Source organism: Caretta caretta, chromosome 24 (assembly GCF_965140235.1).
Source record: "Caretta caretta isolate rCarCar2 chromosome 24, rCarCar1.hap1, whole genome shotgun sequence".
Taxonomy (NCBI): Eukaryota; Metazoa; Chordata; order Testudines; family Cheloniidae; genus Caretta; species Caretta caretta.
Genome location: NC_134229.1, coordinates 1,096,513 through 1,120,634, shown reverse-complemented (window position 1 = coordinate 1,120,634; position 24,122 = coordinate 1,096,513). Strand labels below are relative to the sequence as shown.

Genomic DNA, 24,122 nt, shown 5'->3' with positions numbered 1-24,122 from the left:
CAGCTATTTTGGAAATTAGAGTCTTCCATCACATTTGGTCCTTTTTGCTGGGATTTGAGACTCTTGATGTGGTCTGAGATGAGTGCACACACATGCAACCTCAGTGAACTGATTTCTGCACACCCCCACCAAGTGATTCTGATGATTTTCATAAAATAGAGTGGACGGGGGACTGATAGAGACTGTGAAAGCAAAGAGATGAGAACAGACAAATACAGGTGGCAAAAAGGGGAGAAGAAAGAATATAAGAGGGAAAATTACAGCAGGGAGATGAAAGTTTGATTAGAGGGAGCTAGGGTACAGTTGCACCTAGCTAAAACAATACTTGTAACAGAAATAGAGCCTTGTGTGAACAGTGAAGCCTTTTCACATGGATACCAGGAAGAGGGAAATCTCTGTTCAGAGACTGAACTTCCATTGCAACAGAGCAAATTGCAACAAAAGTGCTGAGTCAATAAGTGAAGATGTTTCCTGTGTAGTGAGGCACAAGCATATTTCCCAAATCAAGAGAGAAGTCTTTAAAATGAATCAATGGCCCGTTAAAAGAAAAGCCGGTTACAGGATTTTGCTGTAAGGAGTTTATTCCTTTAACAGGTTTTTACCAGAGAGAGATGCTATGCCCTTCTATTTCGTTGCCTGGTGACTGAATGCCAGGGGAAGCCTGGACAGAGACGAAAGATGTGAGACTTCTGGCTGGTCCAGAGCATCCCGGTAAGAAAGACATTGATCAGCAGAACATCAGAGTTCACCTCTTGGCTGCAAGGTGCACACACTGGCAGCAGCTGGAACAGTCTGATTTAACTCTTTTCTGGCAGGACTCAGCCTAGGCTTGATTGTATCAGATACTTAGATTTATTTACTAGCAGTGCGAGCAGCCTGTGCAGCTTCGCCTCTGGCTAATGCTCTGCAGCTTGTTCTGTGTTACAATCCATCTGCATGCTGCTGAAATGATTAACCATGATCCCCAGCCTCAGCTATGCCTATCATCCCCACAGTCATTTGCATGTGTTCTGTCTCCACCTCCAGCCCTTCATCTTCTGCACTGTGAGCCCTGGAGGCCATGAAGTCGTCACCTGTGTTTGTACAACACTGAGTACAAGAGGGCCCTCAGCCTGATTGGGGCCTTTGGGCACACTCATAATACAGTAACAACAAACAGAACAGGGACCTGCTTTCTGGGTTGGGCTGGATCTTCCTCTGGTTTGAGGATACACTGCTGTGTGGGTAGTTCCTGAATTGCTCGTGGTTTAGTTTGGGACACTGATATTTGCATCATAAGGATAATCCCCATTGGGGACCTGCTGTCTTAGCCCATCTCCGCAGTAAAGACAAGCCATCGCATTGACAGCAACCCAGCTTCTATTCCTTTGGGAGAGGAAGCACCAAGCTGCTCCCTAAATTAAATCATCTTTTCAGCAGGACACCACATGTGAAAACTGAGCTCTTAGTCTGGCTCTCCAACTAGGTTTCCTGCTGCCACGAAATCTAACCCGAGATCAAGATGAGAGTAACCAGAAATAATGTCCTCCAAACTCTGCCAATGGCGCAGCTGGGCGTTCCAGGCCTGGGAGCCTTCAGCTCTGGCAGTTCTTTGAAGACATGCCCATTGCCACGCTGCTGTGGCTCCACTGATATTCTGTCTCTGGGATGTTAAAATGAGGAGCCCGGCGGTGGGGGGAAAGAATTTACCAGAATTTTGTCATCAGACGAAGAGCATCTTTGGCTAATGTTTCAGGCTGTCATTTTCAACAGGGCCTGAGCTAGTCCAGCTGCTGTGGATTTTCAGTGGGAATTGGGCACCTGTCTGCCTAAAGCCCCTTTGAGAAGCCTGATCTTAAAAGATTGATCCCAGATCCTGCTTTGCTGTGTGTGGGTTGCAAATGGAACTGGCACACCCCATCTATGCCAGCCGTTCCCATTCCAGAGATGAGGCACAATACTACTGTACCTATCCAACTTCAGCCTCTGTTAGAATCTGCACAGCAGCATCCTAGGAATCCAGCCCCAATCTCCGAGTGCAGCAATAGCTACAACCAGGGGCCCTATCCCTTGCTGCAGGATCTGAGTAATGTCCCCAACTGCCATTTCCAGATGCCGAGTGTTTAACCTTTTGTCTACTGCGTTCAGCCAGCTCCGACCAGTTGATTATACAGTAAATGTAGATGAAAGGCTTGCAGCCCTGTGGGCCTCGGAGAGAACTTCAGAGACTTGCCTTGGAAAGGTCAACCAGTGTGTTGGCCTGGTCACTCAGCTTCCTCTGCTCCATCTTCACACTGCGCAGCCTGTGGAAGAAGAAAATGCTGATACAGCCATGTCCCTTTTCCGTGTGCTGGTCCCTCCATCAGCATTAACTGCTTTGGGAACCCAGCTGGGATTAGCCACACACAGCAAACAGGTAACAAGATACAAGCAAATTTATAACGGCATCTGGCAAGGAAATGGAAAATGGCTCAGATTTTCTTCTCTATGAACTGAGCTGGAACATGGAGGTCTGGACCAGGCTGATCATTCTCCCTCCCACCCCACTGTTCTTCTGGTCGCCATTTGGAGTGGATTCCACTTACTGGTGAATGGCTTGAAGGAACTTTCTCTGATGCTTCCTGACTTTGGCATGATCAATCTTCTTGAGCAGCTTTGTGTGTTTGTAGATAAGCCACGTTTCCCGAAGGACGTTGGCTGCAGCATTCTTGATCTGCAAGACAAAAGCGGAGACCAAGCTGCAGGTTAGTTCCCCCACCTAGCTCAGGGAGCATATGGGATGCAGTATCTCGTATGTTAGGCCTGGGGCAATGGTTTGGATTGGTCTGTACTGGTATTTTCTGAACAGAAATAACACCCTTTACAAGGGGATGATCTGGATTACTCCAAGCTGGAATTTAGAGGGACTCGGAGCCTGAATCGCACGGATTCCTTTGGATGATGCTCTGACTGACGTATTTAGGCAGGGCTCTTTATGACCTTGATCCTTCAGGTCCTTCTGGGTTGCACAGCAGGATGCAACAGGCTGTTGTGCTCCAGCTTATCTGCTGCCTGATGTGTCCATCATTGTGGTATCTGAGCACTGAGTGGAGAGCTCTGGATGTACGAGGAGGCCTACACACATAGGGGTGAGCACTAGGCAGAGGGGAGAGAGGACTCCCCCAGCCCTCTGAGTGCCTGTGTCCTGAGGAGTTGGTCCTACAACCTGCTGAGCACCCTCCCCTCAGTCAGTCAGAACTGAGGGCACTCAGCACCTTACAGGACTGCTCAGCACTTGGCAGGATCGAGCCCTTGCTTGCAAGAGTGACGGGTAAGAAAGAGGATGGGTGGCAGGTCTGAGGCGACATGGGATGAGTGGGCTCCTCCTTATGCTGACGAGGTGCTTTGCTGGGCACTTCGCACGCGAGGCAGGAGTGGGCTGGGGACCATGCAGCAGCGTTCTTGTTTGGGTTCCCCCACACTCCCCAGCCTGCTCCTCACTTTTTACCTTGCGCCTAAATGTGCAACAATCTACCCTGTGCTGGGCAGGACCACGTTCTTCATGGAATCAGTTCCAGGCCATCCAAACACCACTGAGAGTCCCTGGCAGCTAAGTTCCCTCTAAGCTGCGTGAACGTGCAACCGGCTATCAAGAGGCGCCCAGGCGTGAGAGGCGCCTCTCCTCTGGACCCAGCAAGAGAGGGCTGGGGGAGTCCTCTCTCCCCACCATAGCCCCGGGTCAGTCTGCACCCAAACCGCTCATCCCCGGCCCCTCCCCAGAGCCTGAAACTCCAGCTGGAGCCCTCACCCGGCCACACCGCAATCATCTGCCCCAGCCCTGAGCCCCCTGCAACACTCTGAACCCCTCGGCCCCACCCCGCCACACATCACTTCCATTTTGGTGTACATAACAAAATTAATTCCGCACATGGTTGTAAAAAATTAGAGGGAACGCTGCCTGGCAGATATTTATCGCTGTGCCCGAGAGGGCATGGATTCTGTGTCAGCTGCCGGTGTGAACACGCCTCACGTGCAGAGCGGAATCCACCCCCAGTGCCAGCTACCCCTTCCCCACGGCAGCCACACCAGTGTCACCGATGTTTCACACACAGGTAGGTTTGGTAACACGGGAAATGGGGACAGCACCACAGCCATTTCCTGTACTTATCCCCAAGGATCAAAGCCAGAGCTTTTCCCCTTTGCAGCTCCCTCTCCCTGCTATAAAGTCACATATTCCTGCGGATGGCTCCTATATGCTGGCATGGAAACGGCTGATATCACTCAGTGCCCCACCGATTTGAGACAGACCAACAGGATACAGATGGTTAGGGACAAAGTTTTCATTTAAACACAGACATCTTGAGTAATGAGTGAGAAGAGCAGGGGGAAGCATTCCTGGGTTGCAGGCAAGACAAACGGATTTTTAATTAACTGTTACCTTTTGGGTTTTTGCATGTTTTACTGTGTTGGGAGTTTAAGCACAGATAACCACTGCTCAGACATTTCCAAAAGCATTATGGATTGCTATGGTTCTGGGGCAGGAGAACAAAGAGAAGTTGTGAGTATCAGAGGGAATTTTTATACACAACCTTGTGTGAGTAACCAACAGCCAGGGAGACTCAGGTCCTCTGTCTACAGAACTGGCAGTGCAAGTGAAAGGTTCCTCCAGTCTCTTGGGCCCGTGTGTCTCCACTGCTTGGAGGGACTGACTGCGGGACAGCAGTCTCCATGGCTCGCTCCATCTTTGGCCTCTCTGCGGAGACTGCCAACCAGCCAATCGTTTGCTTTTGTTATGGACTGAGACCCCCGCAGCAGCTGTCAGGTGTCAGTGACACTCGGTCACATGCTTCCCATGTTTACTTGTCTCAGGTCACACCTGAACACAGGCCTGTCTATCAATGCCAGTGCTGGTGAGACAATGACCCAGGTCTCTCCTCTTTCTACCACCCCCAAGCCCTACACTTTCCGTTCGGGGGTTTATAATTAAATTTCCCATTAGGCTGGTGGTTGTGCCCAGAGAAATCAAATCCAAGTATTTCTTAAATCAGGACTCCACCTGCTCTCGTCTTGGCTAGGCAGGGCTGTCAGGAGTGGGAAAACAGGATCCTCCGCCTGCAAACACACACAAACCACAGTGCAACACCGACATCACTGAATGTATTAACCCCCCTTCCTGGTGGCTCAGTCTGAGAGTCTGTGCATGAACCTGGCTTTAAGCGTTTGCTGTTAAACGGCAGCTTTCGTGCTTTCTTTGAAATGAATTGACCACAGACCACTTGGCACAAAGCCAGCAGATCAATGGCCACAGGAGGAAGAACAGGTTTTAACCACTGTTTGCTTTTTGTATTGCTTATGTCACCATGAACGCCGCTGTGGCTGTGGTCTCCTTGCAAGGCAGGCACTCTGCATTCTCTGCCCTACACCCCTTTCCTGGCCTCCTAGGCAGCTTGCTCTTTGCAAGACATTCCTCCCCTACCAGATACTCAAGCTCCAAATGGGCACCCTGCAGAAACAAATGTCTCTTTGCAATGACACTGGGGCTGGGCCATGTGGCCCAACAGGAGTGAAGGAAAGGAGGAGAGTGCAGATTTCCTAAGGAAGGAGTGAGGCACCAGAATATAATCTCCCCAAGGCCCCTGGATGTTCTAGGGAGTATGACAATTTTATCCCTAAACCTCTCGGGGGCTCCTGGTTTTCCACCAGATTTTCCACTTGGATTTTCTCTGTAGCTGCCTTTGATTTCTGTAGGACCTAGAGCTTATTTAACAAATAAAACATACACAAGGGTTGGGGAGTGAGTAACACGGGGCACTGCTCTAGTGATGAGAATGGAGAGACCCGAAAGAAAGCTGTAATGAGGGTGCATGGACAATTAGGCTTCCTCAGTTTTCCTTCCAAACGTCACTTTGGATGTTTTGTTGCTTTATAACAATCCTAGCTTTATCACCAAAAGGATCCACTGCAAAGTCCTTGGCCAAGTACATCCCACATCAACCTGCTGGCTTATTTTTTCACCGTGTTTTAAAATCCCTTAAAAATGAGGACAGAGAAAGCTCTTTTGCTGTTCTGACTGCCCCAAGTCCCTGGCTAGGATGATGATCATTTCAGTTCTCTGCTGCTTAAGGGAGGTATCTGGTTTTGCTCCTAGATTTCTCCCCCTCTTCAGCAGGAGGGTCCTGCATTGCACTCAAGCTTTGTGTAACATTCTTTATCTTTGACAGTTTCAATGCCCTACCAGTGGTCTCTATCTCCTCTACGGCAAAGTCTCCACAGGATCCAGACACATTTGAAAATTGAGTTTCCAAGTCATGATGCTGAGCCAGTCCAAAGTCACTGCCATCTCACTCATACGAAAAATTGCTGGCACCACTCGCCGTTGAAATGACAAGTACAGTCACTCCAGGGAATAAAGTCATTATACACTGCCAGATTTCTAGTGCATGCCTATGGCTAGGCTGCTCAGACTGGGTCCTCAGTGATTTTCCCCTCCTCTGAGGAACTCTCTCATTCATGCTGGCGAAATCCAGACTTAGGGGTGGTCTGTACTTACGGGGCTGTACCGGTGCAGCTGCGGCTCTGTAGAGCTTAGTGGAGACACTACCTACGCCACCGAGAGCGCCTCTCCCCTCGGCGTAGGTCCTCCCCCTCCCCGAGAGGCAGTAGCTGTGTGCATGGGAGTAGCCCTCCTGCCAACACAGTGCTGGCTGCACCGGGGGTGAGGCGGTGTAAGGGAGTGGATTTTCCACAGTTACACCAGCACAAGTTTGTAGTGTAACTCGGCTAAAGTCAGGGGAGTTGCACTAATGCCATGCTGCTGTAAGTGGAAAGATTAGACTCCGTGTGCTTTGCAAGGATCATCCACTCTGACTCATTAAAAGTTAATGGGCCAAATTCAACCCTCATGTAAGCAATTTCCCTTTGCTTCAGCTGAGTTGCACCGACTTATACAAGTGTGAACCTGAATACTCACGGCGAGAGGCGTAAGTGTGCTGGCTCCATCCTCTCCTCGTGGAGCGGCTCCCTGGCTAGACTCCCCTACAGCTGTCAGAACCTACGGCTACCTGCTGCACTCCAGGCTGGCTTGCTCTAGGCATCATTCTAGCTCAACACGAGGGCTCATCTGGAGGCTCTTGAAGAAAATGGAAAATGGCTTTAAGAATGAACTCCCCCGGACATAGGGGCAAGGGGGGGTGTGTGTCTGCGAGTGCTAGGCCACAATTAACAAGATCACTGTACCTCCTGTTTTACCTCTGGAAGGTTCCGTGCGGGGAGCATCCCAGACATCCCTGCACTGCCCTGAGTGGGAAAAGCTTCTGGCTCTGCAACTTTCCCTCCAGCCCTTTTTGGGATCAGAGACATGGGGCCAAATTCTGTGCTGATGTAAACGGATGAAATTCTACTGAAGTCAATAGAGCTGCACCCATTTATCCCAGCAGAGAAGTTAGTCCAACCTATGGTAAACCCCAGATTTGATGTTCTGTCAAATCCCTCTACTGGCCACCCTGCCTGGCCAGCATGGCTTTAAATAACACGATGTCTTGTTCACTTAGGGCCAGTTCTTTAGGAGACTTTTCCACTGCTCCTACAGCAAAGGCAGAATAAGTCCTATCAAAGGATTTGAAACTTGCAGTAAACAAACAAAACTACATTTTATAATGAATGTATCAAGCTATCTATTTGTATGATGGATTCCTTTGTTTAGTACTTGACTCTGTGCCCCTCTCAGCCCTGTAGTGCTCAGTTACTGTAGGTATCCCTTCTGCCTTACTGTCTGGCTGAGCTTTTTAGATCATGAGATCTTTGGAGCAGGGCCACTGTCTTCCTGGGTGTCTGTACAGTGCCGAGTACACAGTGGTACCATCCCAGCATAAAGAACGACTAGGAATTGGATGGGCAGCTGTCTGAAATACCGGCCCTGCTGCTGAAGTACAGAGAACCTTGGAGTGATCATTAGGCCCTGCCCAGCTGGGATCCAAAGCATGTAAACAAGCACTGTGCTTCCAGTCAGCATAGGCCTGCTCTGGAGAGATGAGGAGGAAGATCCTCCTCTGAGAAGGGAAAGGCTGCCTATCTCCTTCTAGGACAGGGTTATTTCTAAATCAGCCTGTGGCACTTCCTCTGTTCGGGTGCACAGTTGGGCATTCCCGATTTTTCTAAGTCCTTTTGGAGCAGAAGATTGAGAGAGAGCTGGTGTTATTTGCTCATTACAGACTTGACAGCTCCTCTTCCAAGTCTGCACAGCATTCAGACCATGTACGGATTATACAATTTATTTTCTATTATGCGACAGCAGTTGCCGTGCCACTGTAATGTGAAGTAGGCTGTACTTTTCGTATCGACAGCAGAGGAATATGTCCCTGAACTTTCCTTTTGACCGCTGTATATTCTCCTTAAAAAAAACCAAAAAAAGACTCCACTCTCCACCAACACAATTTATAGTCAAAGCAAAACAGCTCAACTCTCATGAGTAATTCCCCTGTGAAACGGGGCTGCAGGGACAATTGGGCATGCATTGCTATGACTCCACAATAAAAATCCCTCTATGCTGAATGTAGGCTGCCAAGGATGAAAGCAAGAGCTCAGTTTCTAATGACGCTATCAATGTGCGGCAGCCTTACAGAGGCCAGTTGAGCACAGCAGGGCTTTGACACTGGTGGTGGTGGTGGTGGTTCAGGATCTTCATGCACACAGAAGCGTTGGGAAAACTTGCCACAAAAGCTGTCCTTAAATAAACAGCTCCTGACTTGTTAATGTGCCCCACTGCTCCGTGATGGACACATCTCTGCCTGCTCTACATGAGTGTTTTCCCCTTTGATTGCTGTCTTTGCAAGCAGACCTGCACCAGTGCACCCGTTCAGTGATCTTTTGAGCTCTGGCCCAGAGAGGAGACTTTGGTTTTTCATTTTATCTACCCACTTCCATAAGGAAGTGAGGAAAATTACCTGGAGTGACCAAGGGGGGAAATGATTTAGAGAAGTGCGCTTTGGAGAGGAAAACATTCCTGCAGAAATGTGGGGAAACAGAAACACTGCAGCATTCCATGACCGTTTTCTGTCAGGGCCCAAGAAAAGCTTATAGTGCAAATGGCCAGCGGCCCCCTTCAGCCAGCATTGTTGATGCTTGAGGCATTTCTGGGTACATGCACGTTTTCTCCTCCCTGATCAACCTCCGGTCTCATTGACTCAGTGATGCCACAATCTAGTTTACAAGATGAGAACTGTCAGGCCAGACTCTCAGCAGGCCTAAAGCAGCATTGTTCCATTGAGATCAAAGTGGATTTACACCAGCTGGTTTAAGGCTTCTCCTTGCTGTTATGTTTGGGGATTTTTACCCCAACTAGTCGTGACAGATGCCCCACCGCCCGGAGCACCTTACCCGCTTCGTCAGCTGAGTGTCCATCATGAAGTTGTGCACGTGTTTCTCGGCTTTGGTGAGCTCCAGTTTCCTGGCCACCACGGCCACCACCAGGGCAGTGCAGCCAGCCCCCTGCCATGGGAAAACCAAGGGAGGAGAGAAGGCGGCAAAGAGTTAATTGTGGAGCAGTGAGTGGCCCCCTCCTACTTCCAAAATGACCCACTTGCCTTCCCGCAGAGGGATGCTCGGGATGAAACATTGCAGGGATGGTGCTTTGCATGGCCGCAGCCCCATCCACCCGAGGCTTTCCTAGCCATTTACATACATTAAACAAACTTCTCCCCCCACCTCCTTGTTCAGCAGGTCATATATTTAATTACTCCAGTGAGGAGATCCCATGGGGTCAGCCACCCGCAGTGCTGGACACGTGTCCTTGAGCGGCTGCTTGTGTAACTAATGGACCATGCTGCTGGTTGGTAGGGGGTCATCAGGAAACCTTCGCCCTATCCTGACCCTCCCAGGAGGCTTCAAAGCTGCACTCAGTACTCCAGCTCAGCTGATGCAGTTGGCATAGTGCCACTGAGCTAAGGAGCTGGCCCCACTGCCTTTAGGAGTAGAGCATCAGGACTAGGGTGCATTTCGGGTTCCTGGAGGAAGTCTGTTTTGTGGGGACGAGGGAAAGGGATATCAGGACTCCTGGGTTCTATTCCCAACCCTGGAAAGGAGCATGGGCTAGTCATCAGACCCAGGGGAACTGGGCATCAGGACTCCTGGGTTCTGTTCCCAGTTCTGGGTGGGAGTGTATGCTCACAACTAAGCCAGGAGGACTAGGAGCCAGGACTCCTGGACTCCATTCACCGCTGTGGGAGGACTGTTAGTGCAGACAACCGGGACTCCTGAGTTTCTTACCCTGACTCACTGTGTGACTTTGGCAGCATATTCCTTCCCCTCAGTTTTCCCATCTGTGAAATGGGAATAATGACACTTACTGGCCTGACTAAACCCTTTGTTATTTAACAAATAGCTTCCCTTGTGAGAGTCGTGAAGGAAGCCCTGTGCGTGTCTCCTGTATTAGCCTGCAGGGCCACGCGGCTGGGAAGAAGATGGATCCAGCACCCCAGCAGGTTTGCAGGCGCACTCCCTCACTCTCGCTCAATCCCTGTTTTCTCTCATGGAGCTTCACAGAAAAAAAACCTGCCTATCCTTTTAGCACAGCTGAAACTGGCACCTTCTGCTTGGCTCTTCCTAAGCGATTCCTTTAGAAAAAGGCTGCTGGCACCCTGCACATTGGTCAGCTCCCCATTTTTACTACAGTGAGGCTCGGCAGAGAAATGAGATCATGTGAATCACTGTCTCTGTCTCGTCCTCCCTCCCCCTTCTCTCTCCCCCTAAACGGTGACAGCTGGTAGCTCCCTTTTACCAGGCAATTACAGTAGGAACTGTGCCCGTTTGAGTCAGGATATGTTCTATTTGGCAAATGGAGAGCCCAGTTGGTAGCTATTATCTCCTGGATATATTTGGCTTTAAAAGCAAAAGGTGCCAACCTGAAAGCGTGTGTGTGTCCGCCTCCCGCATGCTGCGTGGCAGAGACTGTGACCTTGGGGAGTGACCTTTAATTAATTCAAGAGTCATTAACAAACATCCCAGTCTGAGCTGAATCCTGCAGCTCTCCTGTACGGCTCCGTACGTACACTTTTTATTCCCTCCGTTCCCTTGGAGTGGAGGTTCTTCTGGTTCACCCAGTCTAGCTTGGGATTGGACATCTGCCCTTAGCTGTGAGGCTAACTTGGGACCAGTTCACTGCTGCAAGCGATTTTTGGTATTGCTCTTCTCTTCTGCCATGCCCCTCATGGTGGTGTCTGAGCTCTGCAGACCCACCCTGGATCTAACCACCAGGCTGATGTCTTTTACAGAGTGCACGTCCAAACATTGCAGATATACCAGGCATCTGTGCCTAGGGCCTGCCTGCCTTCGCTCCTCCGGACAGGACTTTCCATCAGATCGGGGGCAGGGTGTTTCAGGCCATGCCTCAGATTCACAATAACTCCTGGTTTCTCTTTCAGAGCTTGGTGGGACACGTGCAGCGCCCCAGGGGAGCTTCCAGCCTCTGCCCCTCTGAAAATCAGACCACAGACTCACTGGAACCACCGCTTCAGCTCCCACTGGGAGGACTCAGCCTTCACTTGGAAGTGATGGAGGCTCTGTCTGTTCTACATGGACCTGGCATGATTCGTAAGCCCTGGGGTCACTGGGGAAACATTTCCTTCCTTCCCTGGCTTTTGTGCAGTTAATTATCACCCTCCACCCCAAAAGTGACTTCACTCAGGGATGCTGTGTGCATTAGCCTGGGATCTGCAGAGATGCCAGGGGTTGTATCGAGAAGCTGTGGTTAGAATAAGGAGCAGGGGGATAACAATATCCATGCTTCTTACATTTTCATTCTCTTCCCCTTTCATGTTCCGAACAGACAGCGAACTAAACCTCACAACCTCCATTTTACACCTCCATGCTATCACCATTTTACAGATGGGGAAACCGAGGGACAGAGCGAGGCAGGGACTCACCCAAGGTCATTCAGGGAGTCGCTGTTAGCCCGAGGATTAAAACTCGGGAGCGGCTGGCTCAGGCGTGTGCTCTTCCCACGAGAGGTAACACAATCTCGCTAATCCTCTAAGGCCGTGGTCTCCAAACTGGGGTGCGCGAGATGATCCCGGGGGTGTGCAGCGGCAGGAGTACTGCCGCACGGCACTCCGCTGTTTTTGTTTCTTCGGCAGCAGCTCCGCACGCCCAAGGCTGGTGTTCCCCTCCAGTGGCCCACCCGCGGTAAGTCTTCCGGCCTTCTTCCGTCAGTGGCGCGTCTGCGGCAGGTCTTCCGCTCTTCATCCTGGGGGTGCGCGAGCCAAAAAGTTTGGAGACCACTGCTCTAAGGAAACAGCTCACAGATGGGGAAACTGGGGGTGTCTCCCCTGTTATTCCTGGGTACGTCTACCCTGAGTTTTAAAACCTGGGGCAGCAAGTCTCAGAGCCTGGCTCTACAGACCCAGGCTCATGGAGCTCATGCTGGGCGCTACGAAAAGCCGTGCAGGTGTTTGGCTGGAGCTCAGGTTGTGAGGCCTGGGACAGTTCCTCAGAGTCTGTGCTCCAGCCTGAGCTGCAACGGCTGCACTACTGTTTCCAGCACCCCAGCAGCCCGAGCTGGTAGAAGCAGGTTCTGAGGCGCAGCTGGGGTTTTGTGATCCATGGGCTCTGCTGACAGGTGGTCCATGGATTGTAATGGCAGGGGCGGCACTGGAGGGCTCCTTGTGGTTCATGAACCCCTGAGGCTCAAAAAACAGCAGGCTTGACTGTGATAGGCAGCATAGGTGGGTCCCCTGTGTATTTCACAGCATATTTAACCACGCTGGAAGGCGCTATACAATCCTCTGGGTCCCAGGAAAGCAGGGGCACTCAGGTCCCTGCTGTTCTAGGCCAAAGCATGCTAAGATCAAACTAGGCCATTGAGTGCCTGTGACAAACTCTCCTTTTTGAGAGGATGGTGGAGGCAGCCAGCTCAACTCCATCATCAGGGCGGCTCTGAGCAGGCAGCTTCCCTGACGCCTGGCTCCCTGTATGCTTAGCCGCACTCACAGCTAAGCCTGACCCTTGTTGCTTCTGTTCAGCTGGGGAGCGATGAGATTATCTCGTGTCCTCCCAGCTGCAGGAACTCACACGCCAGAAGATGCTGCTTGCTCTCCTCCACTGCAGCTGGCTGAGCAGAGGGGCTGATCTGTCAGCTGTGGCAGGAAGCGCCATGGGTTGTGGCAGACGCTAACAGACTCGTTTTCTGGCTGTTTGCTGGGAAGTGTCACTCACACTCCTCCCGTTTGGCTGGCATTACCGTGGCAGCAGCCAGATCAAGTACTTTCCCAGGCTAGCGAGCGCTCCCCCAGGGAGCTACATTCAAAGGGTCTGTGCATGCGGCACAGCACAACAGCAGCAGGAGCTAACCATGGAGGCAGGACTAAAACCCAGACACTGAGGGGTAGTTTCTGGCATGTTGAAAATTACCCTTCTTGAGAGTCCTGCAAGCCTGGGATTCTAGGGGCCGGAGAAGGAGGGGGAACCAGTTGCTCTCACAGAACTTGGAAAATCTGTGAACTGGTAAGTCAGTGGAGCAAATTCATGCCTCAGTAGTTTGGCACAGACCCCCAGGACATGCTAGCCAGCGAGTGAGGCCCACAGCATTGCTCCAGCCTGATGCACTAGATCCCACTGTGCCCACCCTTAGTGCCACTCAGTAGCTAGGTGCAGCCCCTAAAGGAGAGGGTCTTGCAAGGGAGGCAGGCAAGTCCAGGCGGCACAGTGAAGAGGAGCAGAGGGATGATGCAAGAGGAACCCTTGGAATGACACAGAGCTGGGCTTAGAAATACCTGATGCTGTGTGTGCTCGGAAATGTGTTAGGGGAGCAAGCTGAGGCCTGGTCTATCACTGAAACGTCGGTCACCCTACCTCCGTGAGAAACCCACACCCCTGAGAGCAGCCGTTCAGCCAACCTGAGCACGAGTGGAGCTGCTGCGAACTCGCCAGAAGGATTCTTCCATTGCCTGAGGTACGGCCTCATTGAGAGTTGCATTAAATACAGCAACAGGAAAACCCCCTTTGTCAACAGCATGAGGGTCTACACTACAGCCACAGCACTGGACTGGCTGCAGTGTAGACACAGTGTAAGCCTGTCTCTCTGGAGTTCCCAACTGCTGTTCTGGCCTTTGTGCATCTCCTGTGGGCCTGCATCCAGGGCTGTGGACCACTTAAACCCCCAAGGTATACGCAGGGCTTAATTGGTGCATAGGCCTCATGCAGCTGGTCAGCACAGGTAGATTTTTACCCAGATTTCGGTGCACCCCACAGTGGTTGCTAGGATCTCTCCTGACGATAGAAAGGAGGAGTAGAGAGAAGACACCCCCTCATCCCCAGCACCCAATGATTGGGGAGGGAAGACTGGGCCAGATCCTGAGCAATGCCAATTTACACCAGCTGCGGACCTGGCGCTGTCTATTGAATGGAGGAGCGGAGACCCACACAACAGTTCCAGTGCTCTCTTGTGGCATTTGCCTGGTGCCAGTGTGTCAATACGCAATAGTGCTCAGTCAAGATCATGCTGCATCATGGCCCAACAGTGCAACACAGCACCAGGACCTCCCACACAGACAATTTTGTGCATCTTCATTCGATAACGACCCATCCATCTCTCTAGTGGGTCAAGGTTGCACACCTCCAGCTTTGAGTGCCTCTCAGCTTCTCCTTCAGGCTGGCTTCCATGAGACATCTCCAGCTGGAGAACTCTAGAAGCTGGAATGTATCAAGAGGATTTTGGAGAGGGACCCGGTACCTCTCTCTCAGCCCTGGGAGAACTGACCCCATTAGCTTAGTTTCCAGAACACAAACAAAATGAAATATTAATGAAGAGGTGAAAATGACAAACGGAATGAGGGGGTGTGGAGACTTCACAGCTGGCTTCTTGTCGCTCCAAAGGATTCCTTACAACAGCTGGAGTAGCTCCAACGTGATTGAAACCAGCTGGCACAGAGCGGTTTTAGGATGGAATCTAATCCCCACAAGTCCACTAGGGATGCTCACCATCTCTGTTCTGACAAACAGCTCTAGGAACCAAGCACCAGCCTGCTCCAGATGTTGGCTTGTCCTGGAGATAGCCCTACCTGTGATGGGGGTGGGTCACCCCAGCCTCCTGTACCGAATCCACCCATCCTCTGTTGGCCTGGAAGCTCAGAGTCTGCTTTGCTTCTCTCTTAGAGCGAGATTGAGAGACGCTCCTCTGCAGGCAATGTCATTGCACTGGGGGAATCAGCCCCAGTTCTCACTCCTGCTCGCTCTGGTACTGCAGCCTAGAGCCAACAGGGCCTCCAGAGGCCACTGGCTGGACACCGCGCTGCTGGGTACTTTCCAAATGCCTAGCCAGACAGGCGAGCGGTGCGACGCCGTGAGGCAGCTGCCATGGCGTCTCCTCCTGAAATGCAGAGGCGCTCCAAGTGTCTGCTGTGGTGGGTGAAACTCCCTGGTAGGCAGGAGCCACAGTGCTCTGACCCCTGCTTGGTGGCTAATCACCACACGGTTACTGGGAACTCTGCAAGATGCCTGTTATTAAACCTAATCACAGCACCCGCACATGCAGGCCTAGTCGTGGCCTCCATGGTAACCAAATGGGGAGGCTGCCTTTAACTAATTACTGTAATCATCCCTGGGAGCCTGCATAGGAAGGGTGTGGCCGGGGAGGGAGGGGAGAGAAATGACTCAGCAAGAGAGATTCCTTGATGCACAAGGTGTCCATGAGGTAACCCTATGGAGCTGTTGGCCTAAACAGGGGCTAAGGAGCAGAGTTCCCAGCATCCAAGTGTACATGAAAGAGGAATAGGCCTTGGCTAGTGACATAAATGGCTGTGGGACTCTGACACCGACTGTAAAACAGCGGGTAGCCATGGCTGGTTAGTTTAGCTTGATTAAGGAAAACGGGGAGCATTATTTCATGCCAAAGCAAGGATCCTAGTGTATAATACACAGAGAGAGTCACCCTCTTCAAGGCCCATCGCAGGCTGCTGAGGAGTGAGGTGGCTGGAATAGTTTGTTGTACCTAGTGAGATTTCATTCCGCTAATAAAAACATTCTCCCCCTGCTTCATTCTGCCAGTAACACGTAGCATTGCAAGGAGGCAACTCTGCACACTGAGGAAGAGACTCATTTTCCACATCTTTTCTTGAGCTTGGCCACAGAAGCTGGGGGGGTTTGATAGTCAGTCAGTCAGTGAGACAATCCGGGGATAGTCAGTCAGATGCTCTGCAGCTCAGTGCGGGGAGAGAAAGGCAGACGCTTGTAAAAACCAGTGGCTGAACGGTTGGCCTGTCTGGGACAGCTGCCAAACCCCATTGCTGGGCACTGAGTGAGGGATGTTTCTGTCGCACAGACCAGGGTCTCTGTGGAGTTGCTCTGCTGAGATCCAGAAAACTTGTGTCACACAGTACTGTTCAGCAGCCTTTCCTCAGTGACAGCTGGATCTGTGCCCCTGACCCCGTACTTGTTCTAAAGACTCACCTGTGCCCATTATTTATCCGCAGCTCATCCTGTGTTGCTTGGCATTATCTGCTGTTTTAGAGCCTGCCTGCTTAGTGGGCAGGTCTCGCTGCCCCACTGAGGGTTGGCAACCATTGCTGGAGCCCAGTATTGCTGAGACACTATACACACTGCAGCCTTCCCACCCAGCATAGCTCCGTGCATCCGCTGGCTACAGAACTGGGCCCATGGTACTTTACAGGATACCTGAAAAGCCCGCAACACACACACACACACACACTTCAAAGTTGTGTGTCAAGATCTGGAAAACACCTGTTAGATCCTGTCCAAGTGTCATTCATTCCTCAGACAAAGGACATGTCAGATCCATGGAAGCTCAACGCAGTGATCCAGAGACTGGAGTGAGTTCCATCACTGAGTGCTGGCCGGCCCAGGAGACCTCCCGTTCACCCCACTGTCCCAGTGCATGCAGCAGTTCAGATTAACGCTGTGAGTTTTACTTACTATTGATGAGGGTTTGACCTCCCCAGCTCCCAGCATCCTGATTGCTCACAGTCTTGCCAGCTTTCAGCAGTAGCGCAGCAGGAGCAAAAGCTGTGAAGTCTTGCTCATGGTCAAACTAGCCGAGAAGCTCCCAGCCAGTGGGGAAGGAAGGGGGCTCTGTAAAATCCCCCAAACAAAACCTGTCTTGTCTTGCTTCCCAAGCTGTAGCTCTGGGTTAGACCCTGGAAGGGGCATCAGTGGAGTCCTAATGGAGCCCTATCCAGTCCTTGACTAAAGAGCCTCAAGGAGTGTGTTCTAAAAACGGGAAGGAAATGGAGGCAGGATCTCCATGGCTCAGTACAGGAAGGACCCAGTGGGTGGGTGTGAGGGGCAGTCTGCTGGCCCCAGCTCCCTGAAGCTTTGCTCCAGATTGTGTACTCTCTCCCCCGGGCCGCTTCCCTGAGAAAACAGCCTTACCATGATGCCGGTGAGGAGACAGACACCTTTCCCACAGTATGTGTGAGGCACCATGTCACCGTAGCCAATGGAGAGGAACGTGATGGAGATGAGCCACATGGCACCCAGGAAGTTGCTGGTCACATCCTGCTGATCGTGGTACCTGCCAAGGAGATGTACACCTCAGTGTAGCAGGAGAGAACAGGAAACCAGTCATCTCACAGAACTCTCCCCCTCACCCCGCCCAGGGGGGGTCTCTGCCAGGTCAGATAATGGTGCTTATGGAAATAGGGTCTTGTCTATCCACTGGTCCCCAGTGTCAGCAGGCAGCTGCAGAAGACACCAAGCAAGCACTGTCTTGTTCCAGCACAACCCATCCCTGCAAAACTGACTGGTCAAAAGGGCATTTTCAATGGCCTCAGGTTGCAGTCTTCCCATACTGGATGTCTGCAACCCTGCTTCTGTATGGCCTCAGGACCACATCTTAGAACCATGCACTGCCATAGCAGCTGGGCTTAAAAGATTACTTGCAGCAAGATTATGGAATCAGATAGGCGCCCACCCCTCTCCAGACTTAATTAACCTTGGCCTGAAAGCCTCTGGACTCATCCAGCATGAGACCATACTGCAAAATAGGGAATAAATATTAATAATGCAACAGAATGTGCCCCAGCTGCAGCAATTTCACAATTTCCTCATAAGAAACCCCCCATGGGCGCGCACACAGAAACACACAGAGCAAAGACTCAGCGGAAAGATTTTGCTTTCAGTCAGCGTTGCAGTCACGTTTTAGCGAAATACCCTCCAGCTCCATCTGCACTGGGGCCAGGCTGCTGGGTAGGGATGTCTGTCTGATGGGGAAACAGATGTGACTGAATGGAGAGGAGAGAGGCAGGCTGAGAGCTGCTACTGCTGCTCTGTTCCCACCAGTTGCTCAACCTGTCAAGGTTCCTCATGAACTTTTCATTTACATTTGAACTCACAGCACAATGTTGTCTCCTGCAAACTCATTATCGCCACCTCCCTGCGAGTGATGCAGACCTCATGAGAACAAATTCCTTCCCCTCCTGACAGAACTGAAATGCACTTGTGTCAGTTTACACCTTTGATAACTTTCCCTATTTGGGCTCAAGCTGGCACGGAGACTGTCTGCATTATGGGTGTCTGACAGCAATGGCAGCTCGCCTCTAGTGTTCATGTGAAACTGGCCCTGGATTATGGATTTAGCACGCACATGCCCCCTGCAAACAACAAGCACAAACTAACAGAGCATGTTGGCAATTTCAACCCCTTCCTGTGGGTTTATACATCATTCTGAGCTTCTCTGGTTAGCAGCTCGGTCTCCAGGCGAGAGGCTTGTAAAACAACCCAGAGCGAGCAAATGACGTTAGTATCAACCCAATATTAATGTATTTTTTCTGACTTCTGTTCCTGCACCTACACACATGCACACCCGGCCACTGACTGAGGTTAGGGAGACTAGAGACCCAGTGTCACATTAACCAATGCCCCCTGCTCTGCTCCCATATCCTCCTGGCTCTTTCCCTGGCTGCCCCCCAGGTAAGGGGGTCAGGTTCCACTGCAGGAAAACTTATGCCCAATCCTGCAAAGACTTGTGACTGCGCTTTACTCGAAGCATGTGAGAATTCAGTGGCACTCCTAGCCTCAGCTAGTAACTCCAGGGAAACTTTGTAAGGTTTCCATTGCCACGTTCCATCCTTTGGACAAAACACTGAATTCTGGTCAGTTTCCTATTCCTGACAAGGTCAACAAATTCTCTGGCTGGCCCCCCAGAGCCTCAGCTGCTTCTCTTCCTGTTCCTGTACAGCAGTGAGGCCTGCTCCTCTGGCCCCCAATCTCTGCAGGCAGCTTGTCACAGGCCTCTGCCAGATCCTCAGGCTCAGTTCAGGCCAGGCCAGGCCAGACCATCTCCTCGGCAGTAACTGAGCCTGTAACCTGGGGGAGATGAACTGGAACTGCTGGGCTGGCTTGGATGGTGTGATCCAGCAGCAGTAATGCATCAGCGTACACAGCAAAGGACTCTGGTCTGGTTACTGCTGGTCTCTTTCCCTGGCTGCAGATCCAGGACACCTTACCCTTTCAAACAACCTAGCTAGGTTTAAGATGGAGCTTGACAAGTTTATAAACAACATTCTATAAGGGGTTGCCTGCAACAGCAGGGAGCTGGACTCCATGACCCAGATGCTCCCTTCCAGGCCTATGTTCCAACTGCTCAAAAAACCAGAAGCTCCGACTAGTGAGGAGCGGCCTAGCCTGCTGACCTTGTGGGGCTTTGCACTGTCATGCCAGATGGCACCCCCAGCCTCTCGCTGCTCTGCCCCAGAAGAGTGTTCGAACCAACTGCCCTCTTCCAGCCAGTCTGAGCAGTGCGGACGAACTCCTAGTGGAGGAATACAATCTAGACCTCTCCAACAGAGGGCAGGTGGCTGAGATGTAAGCACTCCAGGGTGGAGTGTTTTAAAGAGGAGACTGGCATTGGTCTGCGGGTGGCAGAGGGCATAGCCCAACGTGCTGTTACCGTGATTGCTTTCTGCACAGGTGCAATGGTACTCGAGACTGGAAGCCACTTCCAACAAGCAGCAGCAACCTGGTGTATACGGAGCCTCTCAGAGGCACCCAGCTTTGTGATGCAGTTCCGAATAGCCTGGTTTCCAGACGTGATGAGAACCACAGCTCCTGTTGTCTTCAAGACCCAGCTGTGACTCCATAGTTTCCTTTGACTTCTCCATCTGCTTGCTGTGCTCAAGATGTTTATTTCCAGGCCCCTTTGGAGAAGAGGGGATCAGATGCTTGATGGGGTGCTGTGGCTGGATCTGCCAAGGCCTGTTTGCTTCTCCGGGGCGGGTTTCTCAGCTTCCTTGTGAAATCATTAAGGGAAAACAGATGGAGTTTTTGGCAATTTCCTCCAAATCAATTTGTCCAAGTTTCTCAACTCAGAACTCTCTGGACTATTTTATTATTATTTTTATTTCCCCAAGTCTCCTTATCTGGAGAGTCTAATGAAATATGCAAGCATAAAAAAATGTTGACAAGAATCTGTTTAATATCACATTCCCCACCCTAGTATTAGCATAGAGAGAGGTCTAGTAGTTAGAGCAGGGGACTGGGAGACAGGACTCCTGGCTGCTGTTCCCAGCTGTTGGTGGAGAATGTGATCTAGTGATTAGAGCAGGAGACTGGGGGTCCCAACTCCTGGTTTCTTTTGCCGGCTCTGCCACTTGGGGAAGACACTGGGCCTCAGTTCCCACAAAAGGGGAAAATGATATTTGGCCCCCCACAGGGATTAATGTTTCTCTGCAGTGCTCTGGGATCAGAGCTGGAAAACGCTACTGAAGTGTGAATTAGGAACAGGGCTGTTTGTTTTCTATATGGATGAGAGGCTTCTGGTGTATATAACAGTGCTAGTCAGTGCAGTCCCCTACTCCTAAAGTAGAGGATCAGAGGCAAAAAATGCCTGCTTTGGAGAAGACCAGACTTCCCCTCTGGGTTACAGACTCCGAGTTGCAGTAACAAAGCTGTTCTGGGGTGAAAGAGACCACAAGTCATTGGCTTGCCCAGTGCTACTGAGGCAGCCCAATGCAGGGCTCTGAGTGCAAGTCTCCAGAGTATTGTGAAGGCCGCATGCTCCACCCTCGGAGGAGGGAGCGCCTTGCATCATCTGGGTGGCTCTGGCTGATGCAGAGTGGTACTGACAGGCTGTAGCAGAGGGGAGCTGTGTTCAGCCCTCTTCCCTTGAGGAAAGATCACCAAGGTGCAGGGTCTCTGGGAGAAGGAGGTGGGAAAACCTCCATGTACCGAATGCTGGGAGAGATGAGGCAATGGTCTCAGATGATGCTGGTGGCTTCATTTGATAAAGCCTCATTTCCTGAGCTTGCCTGCAGCTCAGTGTCCCTCTCTCCAGTCCCATAGGAGCTGTTCTGAAAAGCACTTCTGAGAATGCTGACTCCCACTGGGCCAGCCAGCTATCTGGGAAGTCACATGCTGCAGTGTGGCTGACTGGGAAACCAAAGGATGTGGGAAGCCTCTTGTGCTGAGGGGAGTTGCTGAAAACAGCTTCATAACTTTTTTTATCAAAGTTAAAGACAGTCTCCCACCACAACGTGAAGACAACTGTGCCAGTTGTGACCCACCTGGGGATGCTAGACTAGAAAAAACAGACAGGCTCCCACCCAGTGCACAGCAGCACTCTCTGGGAACCAGAAGGAGACGGGATACTTGCTCTTAAGCAAACATCTAGGGAGCCAGTGTCTAGCTAGAGGTTATAGGAAGTCAGAAAGGCAGGTCCCAGAGGCCCCGGCTTGAATCAAAACAAGCTTCTCTCTTGCCATAGTATGTCTCAGATGCATAGATTCCAAAGCCAGAAGGGACCACTGATCATGTAGTCTGACCTCCCATGTAACACAGGCCATAGGACTTCCCACACTTCATTCCTCTTCGAGCTAGCGCACAGCTTTTAGAAAAAAACAGTGTCTGCCAACGACGAGGCAGTCCAGGAACGCTGCACAGACTCAGGGGCCGCAGAAAGACCCAGCCTTCCCGGGCTGCATTTGCAGAAGGGCAGACAGAAGTCACCGTTGAACCATACCCTTGAGGAGATCCCAGTGCCATCTATTCACCTCCCTTTCTCTGCACAACCAGTTACATGGGACCAGTGTGCAGCTGTGCCAGCTGTGCACTCATCTTGCAGTATCACAAAAGCCAAGTGTGCAGCTGTCGCATAGGAGACTCCAAGGTAAACCCAGGGGCTGCAAGAAGGAGTGTTGTCAGTTCAGTAGGCGGTGCTCTTTCCCCGAGCCACTTCCAGCTAAGGCCAGTTGATCTGTAAAATGCTCTGCCACCTTTCTGGATAAAAGATGCTATATAAACAGAAGATGGTGTTAGGATCTTGTACCCGGGAAAGAAATCCGCCAGCACACAGTCCTACCCTCTAGACTCAGCATGGCCAACAGCAGAGCCGTAAGCCCGGAAACCCCTTAACCTGAGCGAGAGGGAATAGTCAGTAAGCAGACTACTCGAGGAGTCCTGGGCTGGAGGAAGCAAGCAGAGTGCCACACTCAGCGAAGACAGTTGCAGTTCTCCCCAATACCTGTGCAGCTTGACTGCTCCGTATCACACTCCAGCACAGAGCAGTGCGTCTGGTCAACTCCATACGTAGCCATGGATAGCAAGATGTTACTGCAGCGAGGGATGGAGGTGGACTCATGAATCCCAGCTCTGTTTGAGGCAATTGCCAATACCAAGAATGCTACTCCAGCCTTGCTCTCCACTATGCATCGAAACCATCGTCTGCTGTACGTGCTCACACCCTCTCGCAGGCAGATTTTCACTTGGCGGGTTACGTCTTTCTCTGCTAACCAGCCAGCAGGATCTTCCTCCTCCTGAAAAAGTACTTCCCCTCCATCAGGCAGCTGTGTGCCTCTGATAAAGGGCTTGGAGCTGTTCTCTGCCTGCCACAAGCAGGACGTGAACAGAGGAGCCTGGCTGATGAGAACAATTTGGTGGGGTTCAGAAGGAAAAGGGTTAGGGACAGGCCAACGTACCAAAGTTTTTTTCTTTTTTCCCAAAAAGCACTTTTGAGCAGATGATGCTTGTCCAGCCGGACAGCTGGCACGCACCCTGCCATGTGAAAGCTGCGAGAGCCGGCTGCAGGACCATGCTCACACCAAAGGCTGATGCAGTTGCTCCGACCAGAGCATTCATTTCCACCACCCGCCTTCCCCTGAACGAGCAAAGCCAAATGATGATGCTGCTGCTGGGAGCAAACTTGCCCAGGCTGCTTGGCTTTCTCTCGACGTCCCTTGACATTGCTTTCCACCAGTGCAGGGCCATTCTCTACCAAGCCTCTGGGACCGTGTGTTCCTTCCATGTGTTTGAAGCTCAGCCTCCCACACGCGTCTGCCCTCTCAGCCCAGTTTGGAAGAGGAGTATCTGAGTGCAAGGAGGCATGTTACTCCTCCTAGGCAATGCCCACAGCGAGCGAGTGACAGCCAGTTCACTGGTTTGTGTAGGTGTCATGGGAGAGGAGAGGAGGGGAGTGACCAGGAGGGAGAAGTGGGCAAACGCAGGGGTGTTGAGGCTGGCAGTGGTGACAGAGCAGAGTTGGCGTGGGGAGGCTGAGCTCAGACAAGGGTGACAAGGGAGCCAAACAACTCAGCTGGGTCTGTCGCAGGTGGGTGAATGAAGGTAATGCAATGCCCACCTGGAGAGCACCCAGCCATGCTCACAGGGCACACTTCACGCTCTGTTGAGCAGCGTGTGGCAACTACCCAGCTGTGGCTGGTCACTGGGAACTGACCCTGGAGCTGTGCTGATGCCTTTTTCCACAAGCCAGAATGGGTTGAGGTATGGGGCCCGTGGTAGTCCTGTAGCCCCAGAACCGCCCCCCCACCCCAGGAAATGGGGAGGAACAAGCTGTAGCTGGGTGAGCTATGCTGCAGGCTACCTGGCTCCAAGCAGCTTTTAATGGGTGTGAACTTTCTGGAATGTAAAGAAGTGGGAGGGGTCACTGTGCTAACATCTAGGCTCTGTACACCAGGGATAACTGTTCTGATGGTGGCAAAACATGTGGCCCTCTTAGTAGGGGAGCCAGCAACCTCACTGAGCAGGCGCAGTGTATAAAGCATACTGATGAGTTGCTAAGCAACGCAAAGCCTTTTGAAAAACCACAACCCACCCCTGACAATGCTGGGGGTTAGGACTCAGCAGAGGAAGCGAGCAGGGAACAAAAGGGAAGCAGCAGCCAGGCAGAGAACAGAGAGCAAAGGGCTGTGAAATGCAGAGGGGAAAGG

The 24,122-nt window shown here is 51.5% G+C and overlaps 1 protein-coding gene across 1 annotated transcript in view; it reads right to left on the bottom strand.

The window, feature by feature from the left end:
* The window catches only part of KCNN3 (potassium calcium-activated channel subfamily N member 3), an 81,588-nt gene that overhangs the window by 6,359 nt on the left and 51,107 nt on the right, over positions 1-24,122 (bottom strand). Inside the window, 4 exon segments of the mRNA XM_075122767.1 lie at positions 2,213-2,282; positions 2,565-2,692; positions 9,334-9,444; positions 17,335-17,476. Of these exon segments, the coding sequence (XP_074978868.1) occupies positions 2,213-2,282; positions 2,565-2,692; positions 9,334-9,444; positions 17,335-17,476 (451 nt within the window).